General features: G+C 52.9%; 2 protein-coding genes across 2 annotated transcripts in view; one reads left to right on the top strand and one right to left on the bottom strand.

Annotated features, from left to right (window-relative positions):
• Position 1: 1 nt before the first annotated feature.
• On the bottom strand, positions 2-22,056 carry Dcst1 (DC-STAMP domain containing 1). Its single transcript, XM_045138013.1, has 17 exons — positions 22,005-22,056; positions 21,679-21,774; positions 20,847-20,972; positions 20,703-20,777; positions 12,783-12,911; positions 12,060-12,199; positions 10,444-10,654; positions 10,199-10,342; positions 8,601-8,722; positions 8,147-8,304; positions 5,198-5,297; positions 4,981-5,076; positions 4,713-4,839; positions 4,364-4,480; positions 3,638-3,780; positions 3,429-3,542; positions 2-244 (listed from the first exon to the last, which is right to left on the bottom strand). Exons 1-17 carry the CDS (start codon positions 22,054-22,056, stop codon positions 2-4), a joined length of 2,193 nt encoding a protein of 730 aa, XP_044993948.1.
• Dcst2 (DC-STAMP domain containing 2) overlaps positions 22,055-26,836 on the top strand; it is a 17,347-nt gene continuing 12,565 nt past the window's right edge. The window contains exons 1-8 of the mRNA XM_004667085.3: positions 22,055-22,310; positions 22,442-22,612; positions 22,915-23,016; positions 23,774-23,971; positions 24,475-24,540; positions 24,807-25,020; positions 25,176-25,333; positions 26,103-26,267. Coding sequence (XP_004667142.3) covers positions 22,055-22,310; positions 22,442-22,612; positions 22,915-23,016; positions 23,774-23,971; positions 24,475-24,540; positions 24,807-25,020; positions 25,176-25,333; positions 26,103-26,267 — 1,330 coding nt within the window. The remainder of the gene's footprint in view (positions 22,311-22,441; positions 22,613-22,914; positions 23,017-23,773; positions 23,972-24,474; positions 24,541-24,806; positions 25,021-25,175; positions 25,334-26,102; positions 26,268-26,836) is intronic.

Genomic DNA, 26,836 nt, shown 5'->3' with positions numbered 1-26,836 from the left:
CTCAGTCGGCGGCGTAGGTGGCGTCGTCGCTGCTGTCGCTGTAGGCGGAGGAGGACAGCTCCTCGCGGGCCGTGCAGGCCGGGCAGCGCCGGCGCATGTCGTCCCAGCACGGGCGGCAGTACACGGCCTCGCAGTCGGCCGTCGGGCACACGTACGACTCGGGCGTCTCGGGCTCGCGGCACACCACGCAGCGCCGGATCAGCCAGCGGCGCAGCAGCGGGCAGCGGGCTTGCAGGTGGAGGCGCTGCGGGAGGGGGGGGGAGGGAGGAGTGGTCAGTGCCAGCTGGGCCGCGAGGGGAAAGAAAGGCATGTCAGCGGGCACTGGGCAGTCATTGTCCGGAGTCGCCAATGTCCAACAATGCCCACTGTTGGAGGACGCTTGGGGTGCTGGACACTGAAGGCCCCTCGGAGGGTCGGATTGCTACGGAAGTGCGTCCTGGAGAGCTTCCCTTCTCTCCTCGATGCGATGTGGCGACTGGAGCCTGGTTCTTGGGGTCTCGTAGCGAGGAAGTAAATAGGGGCAGGTGACGAAGACTATGATTGTTTGCCTCAGAAGGACGGGGTGACTTTCTTATAGTCGAACCTGAGTCAAACCTGGCTGGATGTAGGTGCCCTGACTGCAATCAGTTTGCAGTTATTACACCCACCATTCCCTCTGCCCACACACCCTCTCCTCGCAATTTCTAGTAATCCTTCGCAGGACATCACTTAAGAAACTCCGGGGGTGGGGGCGCTGGAGAGGTGGCTTAGTGGTTAAGCGGCACTTGCCTGCAAAGCCAAAGGACCTCACTTCAATTCCCCAGGACCACGTTAGCCAGATGCACAAGGGGGCGCACGCATCTGGAGTTAGTTTGCAGTGGCTGGAACCCCTGCGTGCCCATTCTCTTACTCAAATACTTAAAAATAAAATAAATAAAAGAAACTCCTAGGGCTGGGAAAATCCCAACACTTGGGAGGTAAGAGGATCCTAAACTCGAGGCTAGTTAGGGCCTACAGAGTAAGTTCCAGGTCAGCCTGGGCTAGAGACCCTACCTCAAAAAACAAAAAATCAGGGCTGGAGAGATGGCTTGGCAGTTAAGCGCTTGCCTGTGAAGCCTAAGGACCCCGGTTCGAGGCTCGGTTCCCCAGGTCCCACGTTAGCCAGATGCACAAGGGGGGCACACGTGTCTGGAGTTCGTTTGCAGAGGCTGGAAGCCCTGGCGTGCCCATTCTCTCTCTCTCCCTCTATCTGTCTTTCTCTCTGTGTCTGTCACTCTCAAATAAATAAATAAATAAATAAATAAAATAAAAAAACACTTACTTTATAAAAAAAAAAATCAGTAAGGCGGGCTGGGAAGATGGCTCAGCGGTTCAAGGTGGTTGCTTCCAAAGCCTGTGGGCCTGGGTTCAGTTCCCCAGCACCCACGAGTCTGAGATTCATTTGTAACAAGAGACCCAGGCATGCCCATACTATAAACCGTGTGCCATGACCTGTAGAGCTGATCTGTTCCTTTCCAACTTCTGTCCCACCTTAGTGATGCCTTCTCCTTAGCCTTGGCTTTTTCTCTGGGTATATTTCATTTCATTTCATTTCTTTTCAAATGGGCGCACCTCCAGCCATTGCAAACGAACTCCAGATGGATGTGCCACCTTGTGTGTCTGGCTTTCGTGGGTACTGGGGATTTGAACCTGGGTCCTTTGGCTTTGCAGGCAAATGCTTTAACCGCTAAGCCATCTTCTCCAGCCCTCTGGGTATATTTCTTTTACACACTCTTGTCTCTCAGCTTAGGATGCATCCCACCTACTTCCATCTGCCCATTCAAGTCCAATTTACTTTAGGACTAGGTCAATGAATCCCACTGTGTTCATTTGTTTTGGCCTCTGCTGTATGTGTGTGGGTGGGGAGACTGGGGACTTCTAAACTCTGGAATAAAACTTGAAGCAAACTCAATCTCTCTTTTTTGTTTTGTTTTTTCAAGGTTGGGTCTCGCTGTAGTCCAGGCTGACCTGGAACTCACTGTGTAGTCTCAGGTTGGCCTTGAACTCACAGTGATCCTCCTACCTCTGCCCCTTGAGTGCTGGCATTAAAAGTGAATGCCACCACACCCAGCCAATCTCACTTTTATGAGCTTTGTTAGGGCTGATTGAAGAAGAATGACCACCATTCACTGTTCTGCTTATAATAGTGAGGGGGTGCACGCATCTGGAGTTTGTTTGCAGTGGCTGAAGGCCCTGGTGCACCCATTCTCTCTCTCTCTCTCTCTCTCTCTCTCTCTCTGCTTATTTATGTATCCATCTCTCAACTAAATAAGTGAAAATAAAAATATTAAAAATATACAAAAACAACTGCATGGGCTGAGGGTGTGGCTCGGCGGTAGAGCTCAGCCATCTTCAATCCTTACTTCATATATGTGCCAGATGCGGTCAGTGTCTCCTTCAGGAGGAAGGGCTGGTGCTTGGAGCAGTAATAGCTTGCCCTGCAGGTGCACGGTGACAACTACCACACAGGGCTTCAGCGTCATTCCAGCACCTTGACAGTCACTCATTACAGTGACCAGACAGAGCAGTTAGCACCGCCTTACAGGAAGGAAGAGGCAAGACCTAACAGTTGAGTACGCTGCTAAGGGCGCACAGTTGTGTGGGGAGCTGGATTCAAACCCAGGCCCTTTGGCATCTCACCACTGCTCTGAACTCTAGTGAGCAGCCACAAATCTGTCCAAACTCTGGTTCTTCTGAGGGAAAAACAGAGCCAACAAAGGCCATTGAGGCTCTACAGCTTAACGTGAGAGTGTGGACTGGAACCTGGCTCTGGCCCTGTACAGCTTCCGGAGACCACGTGCTCCTGGATGAAGCCCTCCTGACCTGCCTTTCCAGGCCACCTTGAACTGGTCTTCAACCCGCCCCCCTTAGTAAGACCTGTGGCTTTGTCTTGGGCCTCCCCTTTCTTTTTTGACTTTTTTTTTTTTTTCAAGGCAGGGTCTCACTCTGGCCCAGGCTGACCTGGAATTCACTATGGACTCTCAGGGTGGCCTCAAACTAACGGCAATCCTACCTCTACCTCCCAAGCGCTGGGATTAAAGGCGTGCACCACCACGCCACGCTTATTTTTTGGCTTTTCAAGGTAGGGTCTTGCTTTAGCCCAGGCTGACCTAGAATTCACCATATAGTCACAGGGTGGCTTTGGACCCATGGCGATCCTCCGAAGTGCTGAGATTAAAGGCGTGCGCCACTACGCCTGGCTTGGGCCCCCACTTTCTGATGAGCCCCCTCTTGTTTTCCGTCAAGCAGACTGTCAGACGTGATGGCTGGGACCTGCATCCCGTCTGACCCGCTCAGCTCTGGTAGGCCTGGCACATTAGGGGTTGGTGGTGGATGGGGAGGCAGGGGGGGATCGAAGGGAATGCCACACTCTGACAGTTTTCAGGCCAGCCACGAGCTGGCAGACTTACCTGAGCTCTCTGCCGGTTTGTCCGGCGTATGATGGCGGCCCTCCTCAGCTTGGTGAAAGCTGCTCTCTTCCTCAGGAGTTCGTTGTAGAGGAACAAGGTCCTCTGCTTCTCTCGCTGGAGCCAGGAGGACTTCAATGAGCAGGACAGCTCCAAGGAGACAGATGGGGCTGGTAGGGAGCTATGTGTGTAGGGAGGGGCCCTCAGCTCACCTTAGGGAAGAAGAAAGATGCGACGACCCTCCGGAGTCGGTAGCCAAAAGCCTGGGCGAGGCAGAGGTACGCCAGCAGGCCAATTGGCAGTGAAGCTGCCCAGTAGGCTCTGGCATCCAGAGCCACTGGCTGGGGCAGGCAGGCTGAGGGAGGAGGCAGGCAGTCAGCAGTCTGGTTAGGAAAATCCTGGATTTAATTTATCCCAGGAGGAGGAGCAGAGGACGCTTCCAGTTTGATTTCCCTGTCTCCCTTCCTGCTCCTTCCTCCCCACCCTGACTGTTTGCCTAATGGAGTACACATCTTGAAAGATTGCATCATGGCAGAAAGTTATTTGTTTTTCTCTTTGAGGCAGGGTCTCCCTGTAGTCTAGGCCAACCTTGAAACTGCAGCCCAGGCTGTCCTTGAACTCATGGCCATCCTCCTACCCCAGCCTGTTTCCCCTGCGCCCCACTCCCAGTGCTGGGATTAAAGGTGTGTGCCACCACGCTCTGCTTGGAAAGTTCTATTGAACAGTTACAAAGTTCTGTAGGCCACTGGGTCTCAGGCCCCAGACCCCAGACTTCTCTGACCTGAGCTCTTCCCTTGCTCTGATTTCTTTCCAACTCAAGCTCCCCAGTTTCCCATCTCTTCATCCCCCAAAACCCAGTCCCCTAACTGTACCTTATGGTCACCTGTTCCTGTCCCAGCCCCCCATTCCTTAGCTTCCCAGTCTTCAGCATCACTCACGCATGTTGTCCACCTCCACCCCCGTGTCCGAGGATGTGTTCAGGGCCCCGATGGTCTTCCGAAGAAGCCGGGCAAGCATGGAGTGTCCCTCGACCTTCACCTCCAGTTTATGACTGCCTGGGGTCAGGGTGGGGTGGGGGAGCAAGCAGGAAAGAGCTGGAGTTAAGGGGCAGGATGGGATGGGGCTCGAGCCAGAGAGGAATGGAGGCAGACGGGCTCCTCAGCATTGCAGGCCTTACCCAACCCTCACCACTCGCTGATGTACACGAGAAGGGGTCCCCAAGGCCCCTGGAGAGAGGAAGGTTACAGAAGGGGAGCAGAGGAGGCTGCTCAGGTGGGGCGGGCTCACTGCGGAAGGAGTACTGCAGGAAGGAGTGCCCGCGGATGGTGTCGAAGATCGAGTAGAGTGCCCAGTCGAGCCCGCACAGCAGCAGCAGCAGCAGCGCCACGGGCAGGGTTTCCAGTAGCTCCCTTACCTGGGGCAGGCCAATGAGTCGGGCTGGGAGCTCCTCTCCAGCCCCCCACCCTGGTAGGAGCATTCTCCCATGCCCTCCACCCTCAGAGGCACACCCTCACTTGCCACCCATCCCCAAGGCCTGCTCCCCCACTAGCCTCACCACATTCTTCATTTCTGAGGCCTGGATGGTGGGCCTCCAGGGGAAGATGAGGGCTTTCTTCTCTGCCTTGCGAAGCGGCAGCAGACTGGGTTTACCCTGAAAAAAAAAAAAAAAAAGAGTCCACAGGGGTTGAGAAGCTCGAGGGTCACCTCTGCCCTGCTGGAGCATGAAGCCCTTTGCAGAACAGCCAGGTAGCCTCGGGCCGGAGCCCACTCACCGCTTGCTTCCTACGCTCATCAATCTGGCAGAGGTAGGTGCTGATGTAGACGTTGTCAAAGCGGATGTCCCCGTTGTAACTGTCCATGTAGGAGAAGGACCTGCACAGGGACGGACAGAGATGGCTCCCATCTCCTGGGTCAGGGTCTTTCTTCCCACCTTTGACCACGAGCTGCTCTGGGGCACCCCTGTGCAGAAGGCCCAGGCCAAATAATGTAGGTGCCAGGGGAAGCAGGCTCCACTGGGTTGGGTTGTACAGTGGAAGATATCCACCTATTGAGACCCAGCCGCAAGGGAGGTGGGGTTCACTTTAAGGCAGGGGCAGGCAGGCACCCCAAATGAACGACAAGCAAAAGGAGAAGCCAGAGAGCCCACCAGGCTGCAGCGGTCACCCCATACTCCACGACTCCCAGGGTCACCTCTCAAGGGCCTGCCTCAAGCTCCGCCGGCTGCACGCCTCCAGGAGGTGATCCCAAACAAAACTTTCCCCCAAGTCTAACGTCATGCTTGTTTCCCCAAGAAGAAGCAGTTGTGGGGCTGGAGAGATGACTTGCCTGCAAAGCCTCATGACCCTGGAGCTAGAGGGATGGCTTAGCAGTTAAGGCACTTGCCTACAAAGCCAAAGGGCCCAGGTTTGATTCCCCAGGACCCACATAAGCCAGATGCATGAGGTGGCACATGCGTCTGGAGTTCGTTCACAGAGGTTGGAGGCCCTGGCGTGTCCATTCCCTTTCTTTCTCTCTCTCTCTCCCTCCCTCCCTCCCTCCCTCCCTCCCTCCCTCCCTCTCTCTCTCTCTCTCTCTCTCTCTCTCTCTCTTCCCTTCTTCTCCCTCTTTCTCTCTGTCAGATAAATAAATGAACCTAATGATCCAGGTTCCATTCCCCAGGACCCACGTAAGGCCAGATGCACAAAGTGACACATGGATCTAGAGTTCGTTTGCAGTGGCTAGAGGCCCTGGTGCTCCCATTTTTGCTCTCTGTTTCTCTCTGCAAATAAATGTAGCCTGGGCTACAATAAGACCCTACCTCAAAAAAAAAAAAAAAAAAAAAAAGCCATGTAAAGGCAGACTGGGAGCGCCCTCTTGTGGCAAGACCTACCACTGCAATACTTGGGCTTCCTAGACTGGGGCCAGCCCTCCTCCCTGAGGCTCAGTCCCTTCAGGGAGTGACCACACCCAGGCTGAAAGTCTGAAAGTGGCATATTTGACACTGCCTGTTTCCTCCTTCCCTTTCCCATGCAGGCTTTGGGATGTGTGTCTTCCCTTCATTTCAGACCATCATACCCTGTTCACAACCCGGCCCCCCCAACAGCCAGGCTCCCTAACCTCTCATCCAGCCTGGGATTGCATCCTGCCCCAGTGCACCCCGCAGCCACCCCCAGTTCAGAGCCTTCCAAAAGGGCTTTCCAGATTTGGGTGGCTCAGACCTCCACCCTTCCTTTGCTTGAATACATCTCCCACCTTCAGCCTTTTGGAGCCTAGATAAGACCACAACAAGGTCACCTCCTTAGGTCCCACACCTGTGCACATAGTCTGTTGTATGGTCCTTGAGCTAGCCCTGCCTTGTGGTTGGCTCTCTTCTCTGCTTCAGACACATCAGAGGGTTTTTATTTTTCCCTGGAGATAGTGTCTCACTCTAGCCCAGGCTGACCTGGAATTCACTATGTCATCTCAGGGTGGCCTCGAACTCACAGCGATCCTCCTACCTCCACCTCCCGAGTGCTGGGATTAAGGGCGTGCATCCCGCAAGATCAGAAGTGTTTAGGGGGCAAGACAATGGCTCCTCTGTCTGAAGCTTCCCATGGGGGCCTGGGAGCATGTATAATCACTCACTTGGGGTCACACAGATAGACAACAGGGCCCCTGTGGCTGAAGGATGTGACTGAAAGGATGGAGAGAGTGGCAAAGGGACAGAGAGGGCCCACAAATCAGTAGGGGAACGGGCGGGCGAGGTAGGGCCAGGGCGGCCCAGGTGGGCCTGGGCTGGGTGGAGTTGAGGACTTTGTTCTAGGTGGAGGGAAAGTAGCTGCCAGCACAGCAGGCAGGAGAGAAAGAAAGCAAAACGAGATGATAAAAATGGCACAAAGTCAGAGCCACGGGGACCATGAAGGGCGAAGAAAAAAAGAGAAGACAGAAAGAAAGAAAGTCAAAGCTAAGTGTAAAAAAATGTCAGTGCTGGGATAAAGGAGACTGATAAATGAAGAGGGTTAGCCGGGCGTGGTGGCGCACGCCTTTAATCCCAGCACTCGGGGGGCAGAGGGAGGAGGACCCCTGTGAGCTGGAGGCCACCCTGAGATGACCAAAAAAATTAAAAAATAAATGAAGATGGTTGCCTTTTAAGATGGAAGAAACATTGGGAGCATCTCTCCTTACATATCCTTTTGTATCACTTATTATATTTAGGGTTTTTTTTTCTTTTTTTTTTTTTTAGGTAGGGTTTCACTCTTGCCCAGGCTGACCTGGAATTCACTATGTAGTCTCAGGGTAACCTTGAGTTTACAGCGATCCTCCTACCTCTGCCTCCCAAGTGCTGGGATTAAAGGTGTGTTCTACCATGTCTGCTGTTATTTACTTATTCATTTAAGAGAGAGAGAGAGAGAGAAAGAAAGAGGCAGAGGGAGAGAGAGAATGGGTGCTCCAGGGCCTCTAGCCACCGCAAATGAACTCTAGATGCATGTGCCACCCTGTGTATCCTGTGTACATGGATCCTGGGGACTTGAACCTGGGTCCTTTGGCTTCACAGGCAAGTGCCTTAACCGCTGACCCATCTCTCCAGCTCCTACATGTCCTTTTAACTGTGCATATAGCAAGCCTGTCTTCATAGAAAAAGACAAGCTGGAAGTACTCAGAGCCCGAGCCACGGGTGGGCCCTGCACTTCTCGTAGCTCCCCTTGGAGCAGGGCTCCCATCCAGGGTGAAGGAGGACACAGGCGGGCTCGAGGCTCACGCACGCGCGCAGGACCAGCAGGAAGCTGCAGGACAGCAGCGCGCGCAGCAGCTCCAGGCCCCACTCCATCCGGGCCTCCTGCTGTTGCACGTAGTCCCGGATCTCCGTGCTCACGTGCTCCCAGCTCGCGTTGCCGCCCAGCACCGCCGCCTGCTTCTCTTCCTGAGGAGGGAATGCGTGCCCGCCTCCTAGTGACACGCTTCGACGGGCACCCCACTCCTGCTCCCCACTGTCCCAGGACATTCAGGAGTTGCCACTGTATCTGCTCACCGCCGCCCTCTGAGCCTCCACTAGCTGATACCATCCCATGCCTGGTTGACCATTCATTCCGTCCCCAAGCACACCACAGACAAGAGCACACACCCCCACCGCCACACGCACACTACTGACACCGACACCGATCCCCCACCCGCTTTGGGCTTCTCACTGGTTTGTCCTTCTCGCCCTCTGATTCCTACCTTAATGTCAATATTGGCTGAGAACTCCTCATCGAGACCATGAATAGACTGGTTGAGGGAGTCGTAGGTTTGCCCAAAGTTGCCTTCCACTGGGATACGGCTCCGGCACCAAATCTCCATGGCTGGACGGTAACAGAGTCAGGTTAGGGCCTCCCCGAGCCCGGCGTGGGCGGCCTGGCTGGCCTGCCTGCTGTCCCGTGGGCCCTGGGCTCTTGCTCCTGATGCCCCTTCCGCTAGCCACAAACTCTCCCGCCCAGGAATAGTGCCTGAGGCTTCACCCCCAGTTGTTTCATTTTTTAGTTTTCAGCTGACCTTAACCATAACAAATAATAATGATATCCAGCATTTCTAGAGCAGTCCTCCTGTGTGCCACTTCAGTTATAACTCCACATGCATCACCCTGTTAAATTTAAAAAATAAAAAAGCCCTACATGGGGCCTGGAGACATGGCCTAGCAGTTTGCCTGTGACCCTAAGGACACAGGTTTGATTCTCCAGTACCTGTGTAAGCCAGATGCACAAGGTGATGCATACATCTGGAGTTTATTTTCAGTGGCTTGAGGCCCTGGCATGCCCATATTCTGTCTGCTTGTCTCTCTCTCAAATAAGTAAAATATTTAAAAACAAAATAAAAGCCTACATGGGCTGGAGAGATGGCTTAGCAGTTAAGGCACTTGCCTACAAAGCCAAAGGACCCAGGTTCAATTCCCCAGGACCCATGTAAAGCCAGAAGCACAAGGTGGCACATGCATCTGTAGTTCATTTGCAGTGGCTAGAGGCCCTGGTGTGCCCATTCTCCCTCTATCTATCTGCCTCTCTCTCTCTCTCTCTCTCTCTCTCTCTCAAATAGATAAAAAATATTTAAAAACAAACCTTACATGGGGTTAGGGAAATGGCCTAACCCCATGTAGTTAAAGACACTTCGTTTTTTGCAAAACCTACTGGCCTGGGTTCAATTCCCCAGTACCTACATAAAGCCAGATTGAAAGGGTGACACATGTGTCTGGTGCTCATTTGCAGTGGCAAGACCCTGGCAAGAAAACACACACACATACATACACACAGAGAGAGAGAGATAGAGAGATAGAGAGAGAGAGAGAGAGGGAGGGAATGGACATATCAGGGCCTCCAGCCACTCACTGCAAGCAACCTTCCAGATGCATGCGCCACCTTGTGCATCTGGCTTACGCGGGTCCTGGGGAATCACACTTAGGTCCTTAGGCCTTTCAGGCAAGCGCCTTAACTCCCCAGCCATCTCTCTAGCCAGCACACACCTTTAAGCCCAGCACTCGGGAGGCAGAGGTAGGAGGATGGCTGTGAGTTCGAGGCCAGCCTGAGATGACATAGTGAAAATCCCAGGTCAGCCTGGGCTAGAGCGGAAAAACAAGCCTACACGATGCGAACTACCAGTGCAAATGTCTTTCCCACAAAAAAAGACCAAGCTCGCAGCTTAGCTGAAACCTATCTCCATCAGAGTTATCAGAAGGTCCACAGCCCTGGACTGGTCGCTTTCCTGTCTCACACCTATCATCACGGTCACCAAGGACGCCGCTCGCTAACCCCGGAGACGCCCCGCCCCTCCGATGCCCGTGCGCGGACCCTTGGCGATGCCACAGAAGAACTTGAACTTCATGGGCAGGCAGAGCAGGTGGCTCAGGAGCGGGACCCAGATGCGCTGCATGCACTGTTCGTGCTTTCGGTCAAACCAGCGCCGGCAGCTGAGTATGGCCCGGTCGACCACATCTGTGGGAAGGCGAGGGGTGTCCCTGGCTCCTGTTCCCGGGCCTGGAGCTGGCCCCACAGCCTGCCCGCCCCGCCCGGCCCGGGGACCCCACGCTCCTCACGGGAGCAGCGCAGCCGGGTCTTGAGCTCGTACATCTTCTGCGTGGACAGGCGCAGCCTCGACCGCCGCTCTCCCGGGCTCTGCGCGCGCGGCGCCGCTTCCTCTGCGTCCGCGGTCTCAGAGTAGCCCACCTCGCTCTTCACCTGAGCGTCCAAGTCCTCAAAGGAGGTGGAGATGTTCCGAGTCTCTGCCTTCAGTGAATCTTTGCTCCTCTGGGGTTAGGGGAGAGAGAGAGAGAGAGAGGGAGGGAGGGAGGGAGGGAGGGAGGAAGGGAGGGAGGGAGGAGGGGGTGAGTGTGCCCAATGCCCTCCCAGCGTGCCAAATTTAGGGTTATTAACCCAGGCCTACAGGGAGCTACCACTGAGACATAGCTTCCCCTCTCGCCTTTCCCTAGCTCTCCCCTCCCCGCCCCGCCCACCATGCCTTTTAAAAAATATTTTAGGGAACTGGAGGGCTGGCTTTGCAGTTAAGGCGTTTGCCTGCAAAGCCAAAGGACCCAGGTTTGATTCCCCAGGATCCACGTTAGACAGATGCACAAGGGGCACATGTGTCTGGAGTTTGTTTGCAGTGGCTAGAGGCCCTGGTGTGCTCATTCTCTCTCTTGCACTCTTTCTCTGTCAAATAAATAAATAGAAATAATTTTTTTTTTTTTAAATTAGGGCTGGAGGGATGGCTTAGCAGTTGGGACGTTTGCCTGCAAAGCCAAAGGACCCAAGTTTGATTCCCCAGGACCCACATTAGGAAGATGCACAAGGGGGCACAAGCATCTGGGGTTTGTTTGCAGTGGCTGGAGGCCCTGGTGTGCCCATTTTCTCTCTCTCTCTCTCTCCTTCTTTGCCAAATAAATAAATAAAAATAAATAATAAAAAAAATTTTAAACCAGGCGTGGTGGTGTATGCGTTTAATCCCAGCATTTGGGAGTCAGAGTTAGGAGGATCACCATGAGTTCAAGGCCACCCTGAGACTACATAGTGTATTCCAAAACCAACAAAAGGAAAACATAGCTGGGCATGGTGATGCATGCCTTTAATCCCAGCACTCAGGAGGCAGAAGTAGGAGGATTACCATGAGTTCGAGACCACCCTGAGACTCTATAGTGAATTCCAGGTCAGCCTGGGCTAGAGTGACACCCTACCTTGAAAAACCAAAATAAATAAATAAATAAACTTTTAGCAGGGAGTGGTGGCACATGCTTTTAATCCCAGGACTTGAGAGGCAGAGGTAGGAGGATCTCTGTGAGTTTGAGGCCACCCTGAGACTACATAATGAATTCTGGAAAAAAAAATAAAAATCGCTCCTGAGCCTCTAGTCTCTAGCGCTCCCATACTCTACGACTCTCTAATCCCCAGGTCTCCAAAGGCCAAGGCTGCCAATTTCCTAACATTCTAATCTAGCAGCGCCAAGTCCTGCCTACTTGGGTCTCAGGAAATAATGTGCGTGTCCCAACGGTGGGGGCATCAGGACATTTGGCATTCCCCAAACCAAGGCAGGTTCTGTAACATTTGGGAGGCAATTGTGCAAAAACATGCCAGCTCACTGGGACGGTAAAGACAGTCTATTCCCTCAAGCCAGCTTGCCCAGGGAGAGGGGCCCAGGCTCAGCCTGCAGGGTCCTGACCAGCAGGTCCTTGAACACTGCCCGCAGCGGAGCCGTGGAGGTGCGCCAGGCCGCTCGGGTGTTGTTGATCTGGAGCTCCACGGTGCAGCCCAGCGAGGCGGTCACTTCGTTGAGGTTGCGCTTCAGATTAGCCACTGGCCCTAGCACAGGAGGTTCGGTGGGTCACCTCCCTGCACAGGAGGTCGCTTCTCAGATCCACCCTGGGCTCTTTCTCTGCATGCAGATGACCCGCTAGACTGCTTTCTCGAACTGCCACAATATGGGCCCAGGCAAGCATGGAAGATGTATATACATACATATATGTGTGTGTGTGTGTGTGTGTGTACACACATATACACATACATACATACTTATTTACTTATTTTTTTATTTAATTAATTAATTTATTTATTTTGGTTTTTAGAGGTAGGGTCTTGCTCTGGCCCAGGTTGACCCGGAATTCACTATGTAGTCTCAGGGTGGCCTGGAACTCCTGGAGATCCTCCTACCTCTGCCTCCTGAGTGCTGGGATTTAAGGCGTGTGCCACCACGCCCAGCAGGAAGAGATCTTGTTCAACCCTTGACCTTCTCCACTGAAACTGAGGAGGCTCAGAAATGGGTCTTTCAGGGACACAGAGTGAGTTAGAGCAATTGAGATCAGACCCGCCCCCCAACATTTCTCTCCTTCACCCCTCTGGTCCCCACTGGCTACGTCATCAGTGGCACTCAAGGACACACACTCACCTGCATAGATGGCAGCCAGTGCATATCCCAAGACAAAGAGCCTGCCCTCTCTTCCCAGCATCTTGGGGACCAACAAAAGACTGGCACAGCGGATGTGAGGGGAAGTACCCCAGCCCAGGGCTGCCAAGCCTGTCAGGAGAGCCAAGAGTAGAGAGGCGAAGTAAGGAAGCAGGGATGCAGGGATGGCTTAGGGGTTAAGGAGCATGCCTGTGGAGCCTAAGGACCCAGGTTCGATTCTCCAGGTGCACATGGTGGTGCATACGTGTGGAGCTCATTTGGTGTGGCTAGAGGCCCTGACATCCCCGTTTTCTCTCTCTCTCTTTCACACAGAGACTCACCAATAAATAAATAAATAGAAATAAAATTTAGGACTGGAGAGATGGCTTAGTGGTTAAGACACTTGCCTGAAAAGCCAAAGCACCCAGGTTCGATTTCCCAGAACCCATGTAAACCAGATGCATAAGGTAGCGCATGTGTCTGGAGTTTGCAGTGGCTGGAGGCTCTGGGGTACCTATTCTTTTTAAAAATTTTTTGGTTTTCCTACCTATGCTGGGATTAAAGGTATGTACCCCCATGCTTTCTATCTTACTTTCTCTCTCCCTCCCTCCCTCCAATAAATAAATAAATAAAATATTTTAAACAAGCCAGGTGTGGTGGCACATGCCTTCAATCCCAGCACTTGGGAGACAGACGTAGGAGGATCACTGTGAGTTCGAGGCTACCCTGAGCCTACATAGTGAATTCTAGGTCAGCCTGTGCTAGAATGAGACCCTACCCTGAAAAACAAATATATATATATATATATATATATATATATATATATATATATATATGTATGTATATGTGTGTGTATATAATATATTATATATATATATTTTTTTTTTTTGAGTGAGTTCGAGACCAGCCTAAGACTATATTACCTCGAAAAACCAAACGAAAAGGACAGTTCTGGGCACAGGCACTGCTACGCAGGGCTGTAGAGCCCACTGGACCTCTCCTGCCCTCTGACCCCTGTGGCACAGTGTCTCCAGCCCTCCTCCGTGGCATCCCTTAATCCCGTACGGCTATAGGCTGCAAAGTTTCCCATGCCATGCGTCTCCCTGCGGTCTCTGCAAGGAGACAGTGAGCTCCTCAAAGCTCATAATCCAGGGAGACAGACAAGTAAACAAATGACTACCACCATGGGACAGACAGACGTTCTCAGTGTCCCAGGGAGGGGAGAGAGAGAGAGGAGGGAAGTGGAGAGGGAGGGCAGGAGAGCAGTGGAGCCAAGGAGGGGCGTGGATATTTCTGCAGGGAGGGGTGGGGCTGGGAGGGCGGACAAAGGAGAGGATGTGTCAACCCGAACTGAGAGATGAGTAAGTGTTCTGAGGCGCAGATGGCAGCCTGGGACGAAGGGACAACACGAGCTAGTCAGAGAACAAGATTGCGCATAGAGAGACTGTTTGCCCAACGATCAGCCAAGCAAACCCCAAATCCTTAAACGCCCGCCATCTCCACTGAATTCCCAAGTCCCCAAGATCACTTCACTGGGACCAGAGTGTGTCATTGTCATGGCGGAGCTGGGGTGGACCTCAAGGCTGCACATGCTAGGCGAGCGCCCTAAGTTCCAGACTAAGACCTTCCAACTAATTGTCCCACTTCCTCCCGCCACCCACCCACAATTTTCACCCGGCCATTAGGGTAAAATCTTGTAAAAGCATGAAGTGGATCATGACTCTTCTTGCCTCAAACTGTTCAATTCCTTTCTACTACCACACTTGGTGGGTAAAATCCAAACTGTTTGATGTGCTCAAAAGACCCTGGAGGGCTGGAGGGATGGCTTAGCGGATAAGGCACTTTCCTATGAAGGCTAAGGACCCAGGTTCAACTCCCCAGGACCCACGTAAGCCAGATGCACAAGGTGGCACATGCATCTGGAGTTTGTTTGCAGTGGCTAGAGGCCTTGGTGCACCCATTCTCTCTCTTTCTCTCCCCTCTCTCAAATAAGTAAATAAATAAATTTTTTTTTGTTTGTTTATTTGTTTTTCGAGGTAGGGTCTCACTCTGGTTCAGGCTGACCTGGAATTCACTATGTAGTCTCAGGGTGGCCTCGAACTCTTGGCGATCCTCCTACCTCTGCCTCCCGAGTGCTGGGATTAAAGGTGTGCGCCACCACACCCGGCATAAATAAAAATTTTAAAAGACCCTGGAGCTGGGGCATGGTGGCACATGTCTTTAATCCCAGCACTCTGGAGGCAGAGGTAGGAGGATTGCCGTGAGTTCGAGGCCACCCTGAGAATACAGAGTGAATTCCAGGTCAGCCTGGGCTACAGTGAGACCCTACCCCGAAAACAACAACAAATAACCCTGGAGACCTGGGCCCTGGCACCTTCTGCAGTATTCCATACTACTCAGCCCTTCACCCACAGGTCCACCCATGGGGGCCTGGCCACCACATTCCTCCTCAGGTCTTCGTGCTGCAGCTGGGCCAGGATGACTCCTCCCCCACCCTTCACATGGGTGGGTCCACCTAGTCATACAGGTTTGTGGCAGACCCTGGCAGGTGCCACCCAGCACTTTTCCCCTGCCTTCCCCCTTGCTAACACAACTTCGGTTTTGTTCAAGGGCAAGAGCCTGGTCCTGCCCTGGCCCCTGGGGGATGCGTCTGGATCTGCGTAAACCAACAGAGGCGTTACAGGATGTGAGAAAAGACTTGTTCTGTGGTCTTGGCCTTCTGGCCAAAGACTAGCTGAGACATTCGCTGACAGTTGCTTTATGTTGCTAGGAGAGCAATTTTTTTAAAAAATTTTTATTTTTGGTGTTTTGAAGCAGGGTCTCACTCTAGCCCAGGCTGACCTAGAACTCATGATGACCCTCCTAACCTCAGTCTACCCAGGTGTTAGGATTAAAGGTGTGCACCACCACACCCCGTTTAGATTTAGGCAGCTTCCTAGGCTTGCCAAGAAAGCACAAACCTTGTCCCTCACTGCTCTAACCAACTAGTTTACATGAAGAGGTCAGGCTGAGGCACAGCTCGGTGGGGGACACGCTCAAAGCCCTCAGTCTAATCATAGTGCCACTGAGTGAAAAGTAAAAAAATTAAAGAGAAATGGCTCAGCAGTTAAAGGCACTTGTTTGCAAAGCCTGATGCCCTGGGTTCAATTCCCCAGTACCCATGTAAAGCCAGATGCATAGAGTGGCGTAAGCATCGTTTGCAATGGAGGAGGCCATGAGCTCCCATTTTTCCTCTCTCCTTATAAATAGATAGATAGATAGATAGATAGATAGATAGATAGATAGATAGATAGAGACAGTGGGGGGTAGAAAGAAAGCCGGGCGTGGTAGCGCACACCTTTAATCCCAACACTCAGGATTCAGAGGTAGGAGGATCACCATCAGTTTGAGGCTACCCTGAGACTACAGAGTGAATTCCAGGTCAGCCTGGGCTAGAGTAAGACCCTGCCTCAGAAAAAATAATAATAATAACAAACAAAACAAAACAACAACAAAGAGCTGGGTTTGGTTTTGCAAGCCTGGAATTCTGACAGTTGAGGAGGCTGAGGCAGGAGGGTCAAAAGTTCAAGGCTGGGGCTGGAGAGATGGCTTAGCAGTCAAGGCACTTGCCTGCAAAGCCAAACAACCCAGGTTTGACTCCCCAGGACCCACGTAAGCCAGATGCACATGGGGGCGCACACATCTGGTTTGTTTGCAGTGGCTGAAGGCCCTGGCACACCCATTTTCTCTCTCTCTCTACCTGACTATACATATATATATAATTAATTAAAATAATAAAATATTTTTTTAAATTTCAAGGCTGGGGCTGAGGAGATTGCTCAGTGGATAAGGCAATGACTGTGCAGCGTGAGGAAGAGTTGGATCCCTAGCACCCACAGAAATGCCAAATGAACGTGGCAACCCCCCCATAATCCCAGTGCTCACGAAGAGACGTGGCCAACTACAGGGACCCTGCCTTAGTAAATAAAAACTGGAGGCTGGGGCTGGAGAGATGGTTTAGCGGTTAAGGTGCTTGCCTGCAAAATCAAAGGACCCAAGTTCAATTTCCCAGGACTCCTCGTAAGCCAGATGCACATGGTGGCGCACGCATCTGGAGTTCATTTGCAACAGCTGAAGTCCCTGGCGCGCCCATTCTCTCTCTCTCTGCTTCTTAAAAAAAAAAAAAAAAGTGGAGAGTGATTGAGAAAGATGTCCATTGCCAACTTTTGGTCCCCCTACATGCATGCACACATTTGTGCCTGCAAGCCTATGAACATGCACACACACACACACACCACATGCATGTGTAACAAAAAGAAAGAAGGAAAGTTAGTTCAAGGTCTACTTGGGCTACAGAGTGAGTTCAAGGTCAGTCTGGTCAAGTTACTGAGACCCTATCTTAAAACATAAAGAGATGGGCTGGAGAGATGGCTTAGCAGTTAAGGCTTTTGCCTGCAAAGACTAAGAACCCAGGTTCAATTCCCCAGTACCCACGTAAGCCAGATGCACAAGGTGATGCATGTGTCTGGAGTTCATTTGCAGTGGCTAGAGGCCCTGGCACACCTATTCTGTCTGTCTCTTTCTCTCTCTCAAATAAACAATTAAAATATTTTTATGAGAGAGTGAGCAAGAGAGAGACAGAGGAAGAATTGGCGTGCCAGTGCCTCCAGCCACTGCAATCCAACTCCAGGCGCCTGTGAGCCACCTTGCGCACGTGTGACCTTGTGCACTTGCGTTACCCGGTGTATCTGGCTTGCGTGGGATCTGGAGAGTCAAACATGAGTCCTCAGGCTTCACAGGCAAGCGTCTTAGCTGCTAAGCCATTTCTCCAGCCCTAAAATGTTTTTCAAAAAATAATAAGACAATCCGGGCATGGTAGTGCACGTCTTTAATCCCAGCACTTGGGAGGCAGAGGTAAGAGGATTGCTGTGAGTTTGAGGCCACCCTGAGACTACATAGGGAATTCCAGGTCAGCTTGGACCAGAATGAGACTCTACCTCAAAAAACAAACAACAACAAAATAATAATAATAAAAAGAAAAAAAAAAGGAGTGAAGGAGGAGGGAGGGAGGGAGCGAGGGACAGAAGGAAGGAAAAAGGAATCCCTGAGTTCAAGCCCAGCAGCGCAGTCAGACACAAACAATCAGGAAAGGCACATTTTCTGGAAGTAGAGGGAAGCAGCTCCTGTAGTCAGGAACAGGAGAGTCTGAAGCCATGGGTGTTGCAGGTCAGATGAGGAGGGCTAGGAGCCCAACACCCCCGGGACAGTCCCGGGCGGGAGGCCGCTTCTCTCTTGCCAGGCTGGACTCCTGCCAAGCGGCACTTGACGGGCTGCTCCAGGGCCCCAGCAGAGCCAGGGGCGTGGCCTGCTTCTCCCAGCCCAGGGGAGAGGCCGGTCTAGATGAGCTGATACCTTGGAAGGCCGCAGGCCCAAAGCCACTGGCAAGCCTGTCCTTCCACAAAGACGGCTTGGCAGGGGAGAGAATGCCTGGCTCACCAGCGCCTATTTTTTTATACAGAGCTCAGGCTGTCCCCAAATTTGCAATCTTCCTGCCTCAGACTCCCGAGTGCTAGGAAGCTGGGAATATATGTAGTCTACCAGGCCCGGAAACCACAGGGTTTGCATGTATGTATGTGATTGTCTGTATGTATGTGATTATATGTATGTGTGTATGTGATTGTGTGTGTGCTCGCATGTGGTTGTATGTATGTGTGTATGTGATTGTATGTATGTGTGTATGTATGCATGTGGTTATATGTATGTGTGTGGTTGTATTTATGTGTGCATGTATGTATGTCTGTGATTGTATGTATGTTTGTGATTGTAAGTATGTGTGTATGTGATTGCATGTATGTATGTATGCTTGTGATTTGTATGCATGTGTGTATGTATGCATGTGTGTGTATGTATGTGATTGTATGTATGTGGTTGTATGTATGTGGTTGTATGTATGTGATTGTATGTATGTGTGCATGAATGTGTATGGGTGTGTATATTCCGTGGCACGTGTGGAGGTCTGAGGACCAGCGCAGTGGGCTCGTCCTCCCCGTGCCCCTAGCTTGGTCCAGGGTCTCCCTGCCGGTGCGCTGCCTGTGTGCGGTCTACCTGACCCCCAGCTCCCGGGTCCTCTTCTCCAGGCCCCTCCTCCCGTTACTGCCCACAGACTTGTGCACCACTTTGCAACTGGCTTTATGTGGTGCTGGGCAATTGAACTCAGGCTTGCAAGCACATATCTTGCAGTGGTTTGAGTCAGATGCCCCCCCCCAAATTCATGTTTGTATACTTGGTCCCCAGATGATGGCAACTTGGAAGGTCAAGACTACACAGTGAATTCCAGGTCAGCCTAGGCTAGAGCGAGACCCACCTTAAAAAAACAAAAAAAGAAAGAAAGAAAGAAAGAAATAGGTAGAGAGAGAGAGAGAATGGGTACTCCAGGGCCTCCAGCCACTGCAAACAAACTCCAGATGCATGTGCCCCCTTGTGCATCTGGCTTACATGGGTATTGGAGAATTGAACCTGGCTCCTTGGGATTCATAGGCAAGCACCTTAACTGCAAAGTCATCTCTCCATCTCCCCCCTTTTTTTAATGTGAAAGAGTGAGAGAGAGACACACACAGAGAGAAAATTGGCATGCCAGGGACTTCAGCCACTATAGTGGAAGTCCAGACATGTGTGCCACCTTGTGCGTGTGCAACCTTGCATCACCCTGTGTGTCTGGCTTATGTGGGACCTGGAGAGTTGAACCTGGGTTCTTAGGCTTTGTAGGCAAGCACCTTAGCCACTAAGCCATCTCTCCAGCCCCCTTGATTCTTTTTTGTTTATTTTGTGTGTGTACATATATGTAGTATGTGGTATGTGTGCATATATGACATAGTGCTCATGTGTGGAGGTCAGAGGACAACCTTGAGGTGACAGAGAGATGGGTGTGCCAAGGCCTCTGTCACTGCAAACAACCTCCAGATGCACACCAAACTTTGTGCCCCTGGCTCTATGCTAGTACTGGGGAATTGAACTCGGATTGCTAGGCTTTACATTTATTTAGGCAAGCACCTTGGCTGCTGAGTCATCTCTTTTGGTTTTTGAAACAGTTTCACTCTATAGGCCAGGCTGGCCTGGAATTCATTATGAAGCCCAGCTGGTCTCAAACTCATGGTGATCTTCCCGCCCCAGCCTCCCAAGGGTTGGGTGTATAGCCATGAGCCACCATGCCTATCTGACTATTGAGTGTAAACTCCAAAAACATTGGTGTTTGTCAACTTTGCTCACATTAAAACTTCAGCAAGTGCTGGCTGAATGAATGAATGAATCGGATTTCTCAGGAGAAGCGCAAAATGAGCCAGTATAGTCAACAGAGCAGTTACAGGGTTTGGAGTGAGGCGTGTGCAACAAAGACGCCCTCATAGATGGCTGAGCCTTGATGTTGTTCTTGCTGGTTTTGTGAGCTAGTGTCTCCCTCTAGCCCAGACTGACCTGGAATTCACTATGGAGTCTCAGGGTGGCCTGGAACTCAGGGCCATCCTCCTACCTCTGCCTCTGAGTGCTGGGATTAAAGGCGTGCACCATTACATCCGGGTAGTTTCTTATTCCTAATTATTTATTAGTGAGAGGAAGACAGAGAGAGAGAGAGAATGGGCACAGCAGGGCCTCTAGCCCCTGCAAATGAACTCCAAATGCATGTGCTATCATGTGCATCTAGCTTATGTGTGTTCTGGGAAATTGAACCTGGGTCCTTGGGCTTCCCAGGCAAGCGCTTTAACCACTAAGCCATCTCTCCAGCCCAGGACTGTGTCTTTTTAAGGTGGGGGGCCTTTCTCCTCTAGGATTCCCCTTAAATCCGAGGGAGAATCTGAAGCCACAGGTTGTTCGAGAACTGCTACAGGCCTCAGTTTCCTCCTGGGCCCGCAGAAGTAGGCTGCGAGTCCCCACCATGTGCCCAGGGCTAACCTGCCAGGCTGTACAAGGCCACCATCTTCTGTTCCTCATAGATGTTCATGGGGTTCACCAGGAGCTGAAAGAGACCTAGAGGAAAGGGGTGAAGCCAAGGGCCAACTGAGGGCTCCAGCCCTACCCTTGTGCTCCCATACTCACCAATGGCCAGCAGCCCTCCGGCGCCCGCCCCCAGCAAGCAAGCCGTGGCAGGGAACTCCCCCTGCTGGCGCCACAGGAACCGTCTCCAGGAGTCTGGCAGCCCCCACATCAGGAGCCTCTGCATGGCTGAGAGAGGGGATAGTTTTTTAGAGAGAAAGAGAGAGAGAGAGAGAGAGAGAATTAGCATGTCAGGGCCTCAGACACTGTATCGAACTCCAGACGCTTGCGCCACCTAGTGCGGCTGGCCTACTTGGGACCTGGAGAGTCGAACATGGGTCCTTAGGCTCCGCAGGCAAGTGCCTTAACCGCTAAGCCATCTCCCTAAGCCCTCATTATAGCTGAGATGAGGCTCATAAGGTTACAGACTTTAAGGAGAGCAGAGGCTGGGGGAACCTGGTGGTGCGAACTTGGGGAACTCTGGAGGAAAGAAGGGACCTTAAAGAAATGAGGCCAGGGCTGGAGAGATGGCTTAGTGGTTAAGCACTTGCCTGTGAAGCCTAAGGACCCCGGTTCGAAGCTTGATTCCCCAGGACCCATGTTAGCCAGATGCACAAGGGGGTGCACGCATCTGGAGTTTGTTTGCAGTGGCTGGAGGCCCTGGCGCGCCCATTCTCTCTCTCCCTCTATCTCTCTGCCTCTTTCTCTCTCTGTTTGTTGCTCTTAAATAAATAAATAAATAAAGAAAGAAAAGAAAAGAAATGAGGCCATAGCAAGGAAGAGAAGAGGCAGGCCCTGGGCAGGAGCAGAGGCTGGAGGACACCAAGAAGGAGAAGAAGCAAGGTGAGTGGAGGTTAAGGGACGCTGGGAAGGAGCCATATCCGAGCTGTCTCACTGGTATGGGGCAGCTTCCTCTGTTGCCTTTGGGCTCCATGCTGATGGTTTGTAATGTCCACCGGCCTGTTCCGTCCCAGAAGTCTCTTCAAGGATTCTGTGAGGTTCCAACGAGAGAAGGGTCGGGCCGCCAGTGTCCTCTGTCTTACTCACGGCCCAAGTCCTTCAATCCTTGGGCTCTGAGATCCGCAGAAGGGGATTGGAGACGTCCGACCCCTGTGCCGGTCCTTGGAACTGGCTAATGGGTTCTGAGACACCCTCAGTGAGAGCCCTGTGGAACCTTAGAACAGGGTGAGGAATTCTAGAACCACAGGAACCTGGGGGGGCCTCCCTTAGAGACGCCCGTCCGTTTGGCCCCAGCAGTCGCGTCCAGAGACATGGAGGCTGCCCCATGGCCTGCAGGGGAGGAGGTGCCCAGCATGGCACGGGAAGTGGTCCGCAGCACGGGTGGCTTTGCCTTGGGCTTGGCCCTGGCCACGGCCTATGGGTTTCTAGAACTTGTGGTGGAAGGTCACAGCCCCTGGGGCTGCCTGGTGACCACCGTGACCTTGGCGGCCTTCCTCAGCCTGGGCATGGGATTCTCCCGCCAGGTCCGAGCCACTGTCCTCCTGCTGCTGCCCCAGCTCTTCTCCAGTGAGTCCGGGGTGCCCCCTGGGCTGGGGCTGGGGAGGGGGAGGGAGGCATTCCGAAGTCTCCTGTGAATGGGAGGAACTCACGTCTGTCTTAGGCCTGGGGTCCTGGCTGTGGTGAAACTGTCTCACCAGGGCACGGCCGTATGCTGCTGCTGCTGGCTGCCTTTGGGCTGGTGCTGCAAGGTCCTTGTGCCAACACCCTTCGTAACTTCACCCGGGCCAGCGAAGCAGTGGCCTGTGGGGCAGAGCTGGCCCTGAACCAAACGGCTGAAATGCTGGAGCGGGCAAGGCAGCCCCTTGTCAGTAAGCTCTCCAGTGCCCAGGCCTCTCGGATCCTTGTGTGTCTGTCTGTCCCATCCTTCGTGGTCTGTAGACCTTCAGCATCCCTCCTCACTGTCGGAACTGTGTCCTAACCTCGAAGCCTAACAGCTAAACCGTCACCTGTCCTGTTTCACAGTCTCTTCCCCTGCCTATTTAAGTACCTCCCAGAGCCCAGCAGTCAGGCCCCTCTCCACCTGTCTGGTGGCAGTCCCCTCTCTACTCCCTGCCCCAGGACAGCCATCAAAAGTAGCTCCTAGAAGAAGAGGTCCACCCTTGTCCCTCAGGTGCTCTGAACAAGATTAAAGCTATTGCCCAGAGGGCCAAAGTGGTGGCTGACCGGGTGCGCAAGTTCTTCAGGTCGATCATGGATGGTGTGAAACATGTAGGTAAGTGCTTAGCAAGTTGGCTTTGGGAGGTCAGAATATTCCCAGGGTCAGCTTAGTGGTTCAGGACCCAGGTTCGATTCCCCAGCACCCAAGCGAGCCAGATGCACAAGGTGGCGCATGCGTCTGGAGTTCCATTGCACTGGCTACAGGCCCTGGAGCACCCATTCTCTCTCTCTCTCAAAGTAAAAAATAAAATAAGCTGGACGTGGTGGTGCACGCCTGTAATCCCAGCACTCGGGAGGCTGAGGTAGGAGGATTGCCGTGAGTTCGAGGCCACCCTGGGACTCCATACTGAATTCCAGGTCAGCCTGGGCTAGAGTGAGACCCTACCTCGAAAAACCAAAAGAAAGAAAGAAAAGAATTCTCAGGCTGGAGGGATGGCTTAATGGTTAAAGCATTTGTCTGCAAAGCCAAAGAACCCATGTTCAATTCCCCAGGACCCACATTAGCCAGATGCACAAGGGGGCGCACACATCTGGAGTTCCTTTGCAGTGGCTGCAGGCCCTGGTGTACATATTCTCTCTCTCTTGCTCTCTTTCTCTCTCTCCCTGTTTCTCTGTGAAATAAATAAATAAATATAAAACAACAAAAAAAAAGAATTCTCCCAGTCTCTACCGTGGTGCCCGCTAGGCCCACGAGGGCCCCACTGGACACAGCACAGCTACTGACCAGCTACTGAGGGCCGGTTGGTTCCCCAAGACCTTGAGAGGGACTGAGGATCTCCCACCCAGGGTACCAGCCCTCCAGCTATCCCCAGCCAGGGCCCTGCGGAATGTGTGGTACTGGCTCATCCACATCGGGGACGTGTGCAACTCAGAGCTGGGCAACCCGTACACCAAGTGCGCCCGGGTTTTTGACAACGCCAAGGACAACTGCATGAGGGTCGCACCGCGAGTCCACCACCTGTGCTACGTGCTCATGCCCTTCAAACTGGTGCTCTGCGGACTGGCCAGCCGTGAGGAAGCCGGGGGCTCCCTGGAGGGAGGCTTGAAGCCTGCGAATGTGCAGAGTCAGGAGGGAGGGCCTGGGGCGGGGTCAGTCAGGGGACAGTGGACATGGAGCCTCATAAGGACGCTGGGCTCAGTCTGGGGAGTGGGGGGAGGGTGGTGATAGGTGATAGGTGAATAGGCTAAAAGGTGTTGCACAAGTGTGGAACAGGAAGAGTAGAAAGTGAAGCCAGGCGTGGTGTCGCGCGCCTTTAATCCCAGAACTAGGGAGGCAGAGGCAGGAGGATCACCGTGAGTTCGAGGCCAGCCTGAGACTACAGAGTGAATTCCAGGTCGGCCTGAGTTACTGTCAGACCCTACCTCAAAAAATGAAAAACAAAAACAAAAAAAAAAAAAAAAAAAAAGGAAAGAAAGAAAAAGAAAAGCAGAAGGTCCTGTGAGAACAGGGTCAAGAATGCAGGAGCAGCTGACCGCGCCTGACCCTCCTGACACTAGATCTGCTGACTCACAGTGGTCCAGGTGTTCTGTGTCATCCCCAAGTACATCCAGCCCTTCTTGAGGAAGACCATCGGTACCCGTGAGTGATGCCCTCAGCCCTCGCCAGGGCGTAGACTTAGACCCCGGGGCCCACTGAAGGGGAGGCACCTCACCCCGCCAGTCTCTTAGGACGGGAGTAGATCCCCAGCTCGCACGGGCCACATGGCTTCATTGACTGGGACAGAGCACGGACCAGGGTCAGTGGTCACCTCTTCTTAGTCCACTGCAGGCCCAGGGGTTATGGGCAGGGCCACCTCCCACCCCGTGCAGATGCGCCCTCCTAGCTACCCTTGCTTACGTCGCCAGCCATAATAAACCTGATTGACCGGGTACGTCAGGAGTTCGAGTTCAACATGACAGCCACCTACCACTTCTCTGTGGACCTCAATGCCTCCCGGAGCCTGTCCCAGGTGGCTGTGGACCTCCGTGAGGCCGTCAGCATGAAGCTGCACAGCGTCAGAGAGGTCCTGGCTCTCGTGGGCTACACCACGCCTCTGCTGCTGACCCTTCTCTACCTCCAGTGAGGGGCTGCTGTGGCCTGGGGAGCAGGGTGGGCCTGGCCCATGGGACTGCCCGGCCTTGGCATCCTGGGAGGCCAAGGGGGCGGCGCGGCTCAGGTTGCCCAAGTGGGTCTGGTTAGGGGAGCCAAGGAGCCGCGTGCGCGTGTACCCGCAGAGCCCTGTGCTACCGTTACTGTTACTTGAACTGGGACGATTTCGACAACATCTACATCACCAGCCGCTTCCTGCGCATGGAGGCGGTGCGCTCTCTGGCTGGGCTGCCCACGGTGCTGCCCCTGCGGCCGCACGAGGCCAGAACCTACATCCAGCCAGGTGCGGATGTGCCCAGCGTGGCACCGTGCGGCAGGGACAGAGGGCCTTTGGGGTGTGAGGTTGGGAAGGCGTGCGGCGGTCAGGGCAGGAGCTGTGCTGCTAATGTGGACAGAAGGAGGCCTGGGAGGTAGGAGCCAGGCGAAGGAGGGGTGTCCAGGAGACGGGGATGGGCCCCAGTTCAAGTGGAGCTGCGAGGCCCCCCCTCCCCCCCCCCCGTAATAACCGCCGAGCCCTCCCCTGGAGATCGCCTCCACCTTTGGTCATCACAGCTAAGATTTCCCTTCCTATCTTTGGGATGAGCAAACATGCTAAGCTCAGGGTCTGGAAAGATGGCCCAGCGGTTAAGGTCCTTGCCTGCGAAGCCTTAATGACCTCGCTCGGTTCAATTCCCCAGTAACGCATAAAGCCGCATAGGCAAAGTGGCGCATGCATCTGGAATTTATTGGAAGTGGCTGGAGGCCCTGGTGAGCCCATTCCCTCTTTGTGTCTGACTCTTCCCCCTCATTGCAAATAGTAGTGTCTTTTTATTTATTTATTTATTTTTTAAATTTGGTTTTTCGAGGTAGGGTCTCACTGTAGCTCAGGCTGACCTGGAATTCACTATATAGTCTCAGGGTGGCCTCGAACTCACAGTGACCATTCTACCTCTGCCTCCCGAGTGCTGGGATTAAAGGTGTGCGCCACCATGCCTGGCTTCTGGTTGCAAATAATAATCGAGGGTCCACGGATAAAAGAATTGGGGCACACTCCTGACCACCTATCCCCTTAGGGTCCATCTTCCTGTCCGAATGGGAACAGATTTTTTACGTGCTGGAGACCTTCAACCTTGCCCGCCACCTCCTCGTGGTGCTGCTCCTGGTCTTCCTGGACTATGCTGTCTTCTGGGTGCTGGACCTGGCCCGCTACCATCTACAGGGGGAGATTGTTGCCCGCAGTGAGTGCCAGTCTCACGCATCCCCTCCTTCCCATATCCATCTCCCTGCCATCCACCCAGCTCTAGCCTCTGCCTGGTATCCAGGTCAAGGTCATCACCATGCATGTGTGAGGCCAGCCTGAGACGACAGAGTGAATTCCAGGTCAGCCTGGGCTAGAGCGAGACCCTACCTCAAAAAATAAAAATGAGGGCCCGGCATGGTGGCGCACTCCTTTAATCCCAGCACTTGGGAGGCAGAGGTGGTAGGATTGCCATGAGCTCAAGATCACCATGAGACTACATAGTGAATTGCAGGTTGGCATGAGCCAGAGTGAGACCCTACCTTGAAAAACCAACCAAACAACAACAACAAAAAACCCAAGAACCCGGCAAGGTGGCGCATGCCTTTAACCCCAGAACTTAGGAAGCAGAGGCAGAAGGATCGCTGTGAGTTTAGGCCAGCCTGAGACTACATAGTGAAGTGAATTCCAGGTCAGTCTAGGCTAGAGTAAAACCTACCTTAAAAAAAAAAAAAAGAAAAAAAATCCCAGCCCTGTCCTTATCAAACAATGACTTTAAGAAAGTAACTT

The sequence above is a fragment of the Jaculus jaculus genome, chromosome 19, assembly GCF_020740685.1.
Source record: "Jaculus jaculus isolate mJacJac1 chromosome 19, mJacJac1.mat.Y.cur, whole genome shotgun sequence".
Taxonomy (NCBI): domain Eukaryota; kingdom Metazoa; phylum Chordata; class Mammalia; order Rodentia; family Dipodidae; genus Jaculus; species Jaculus jaculus.
Note: the sequence above shows the minus strand (reverse complement) of the source record. Positions and strands in the feature narration are given on the sequence as shown.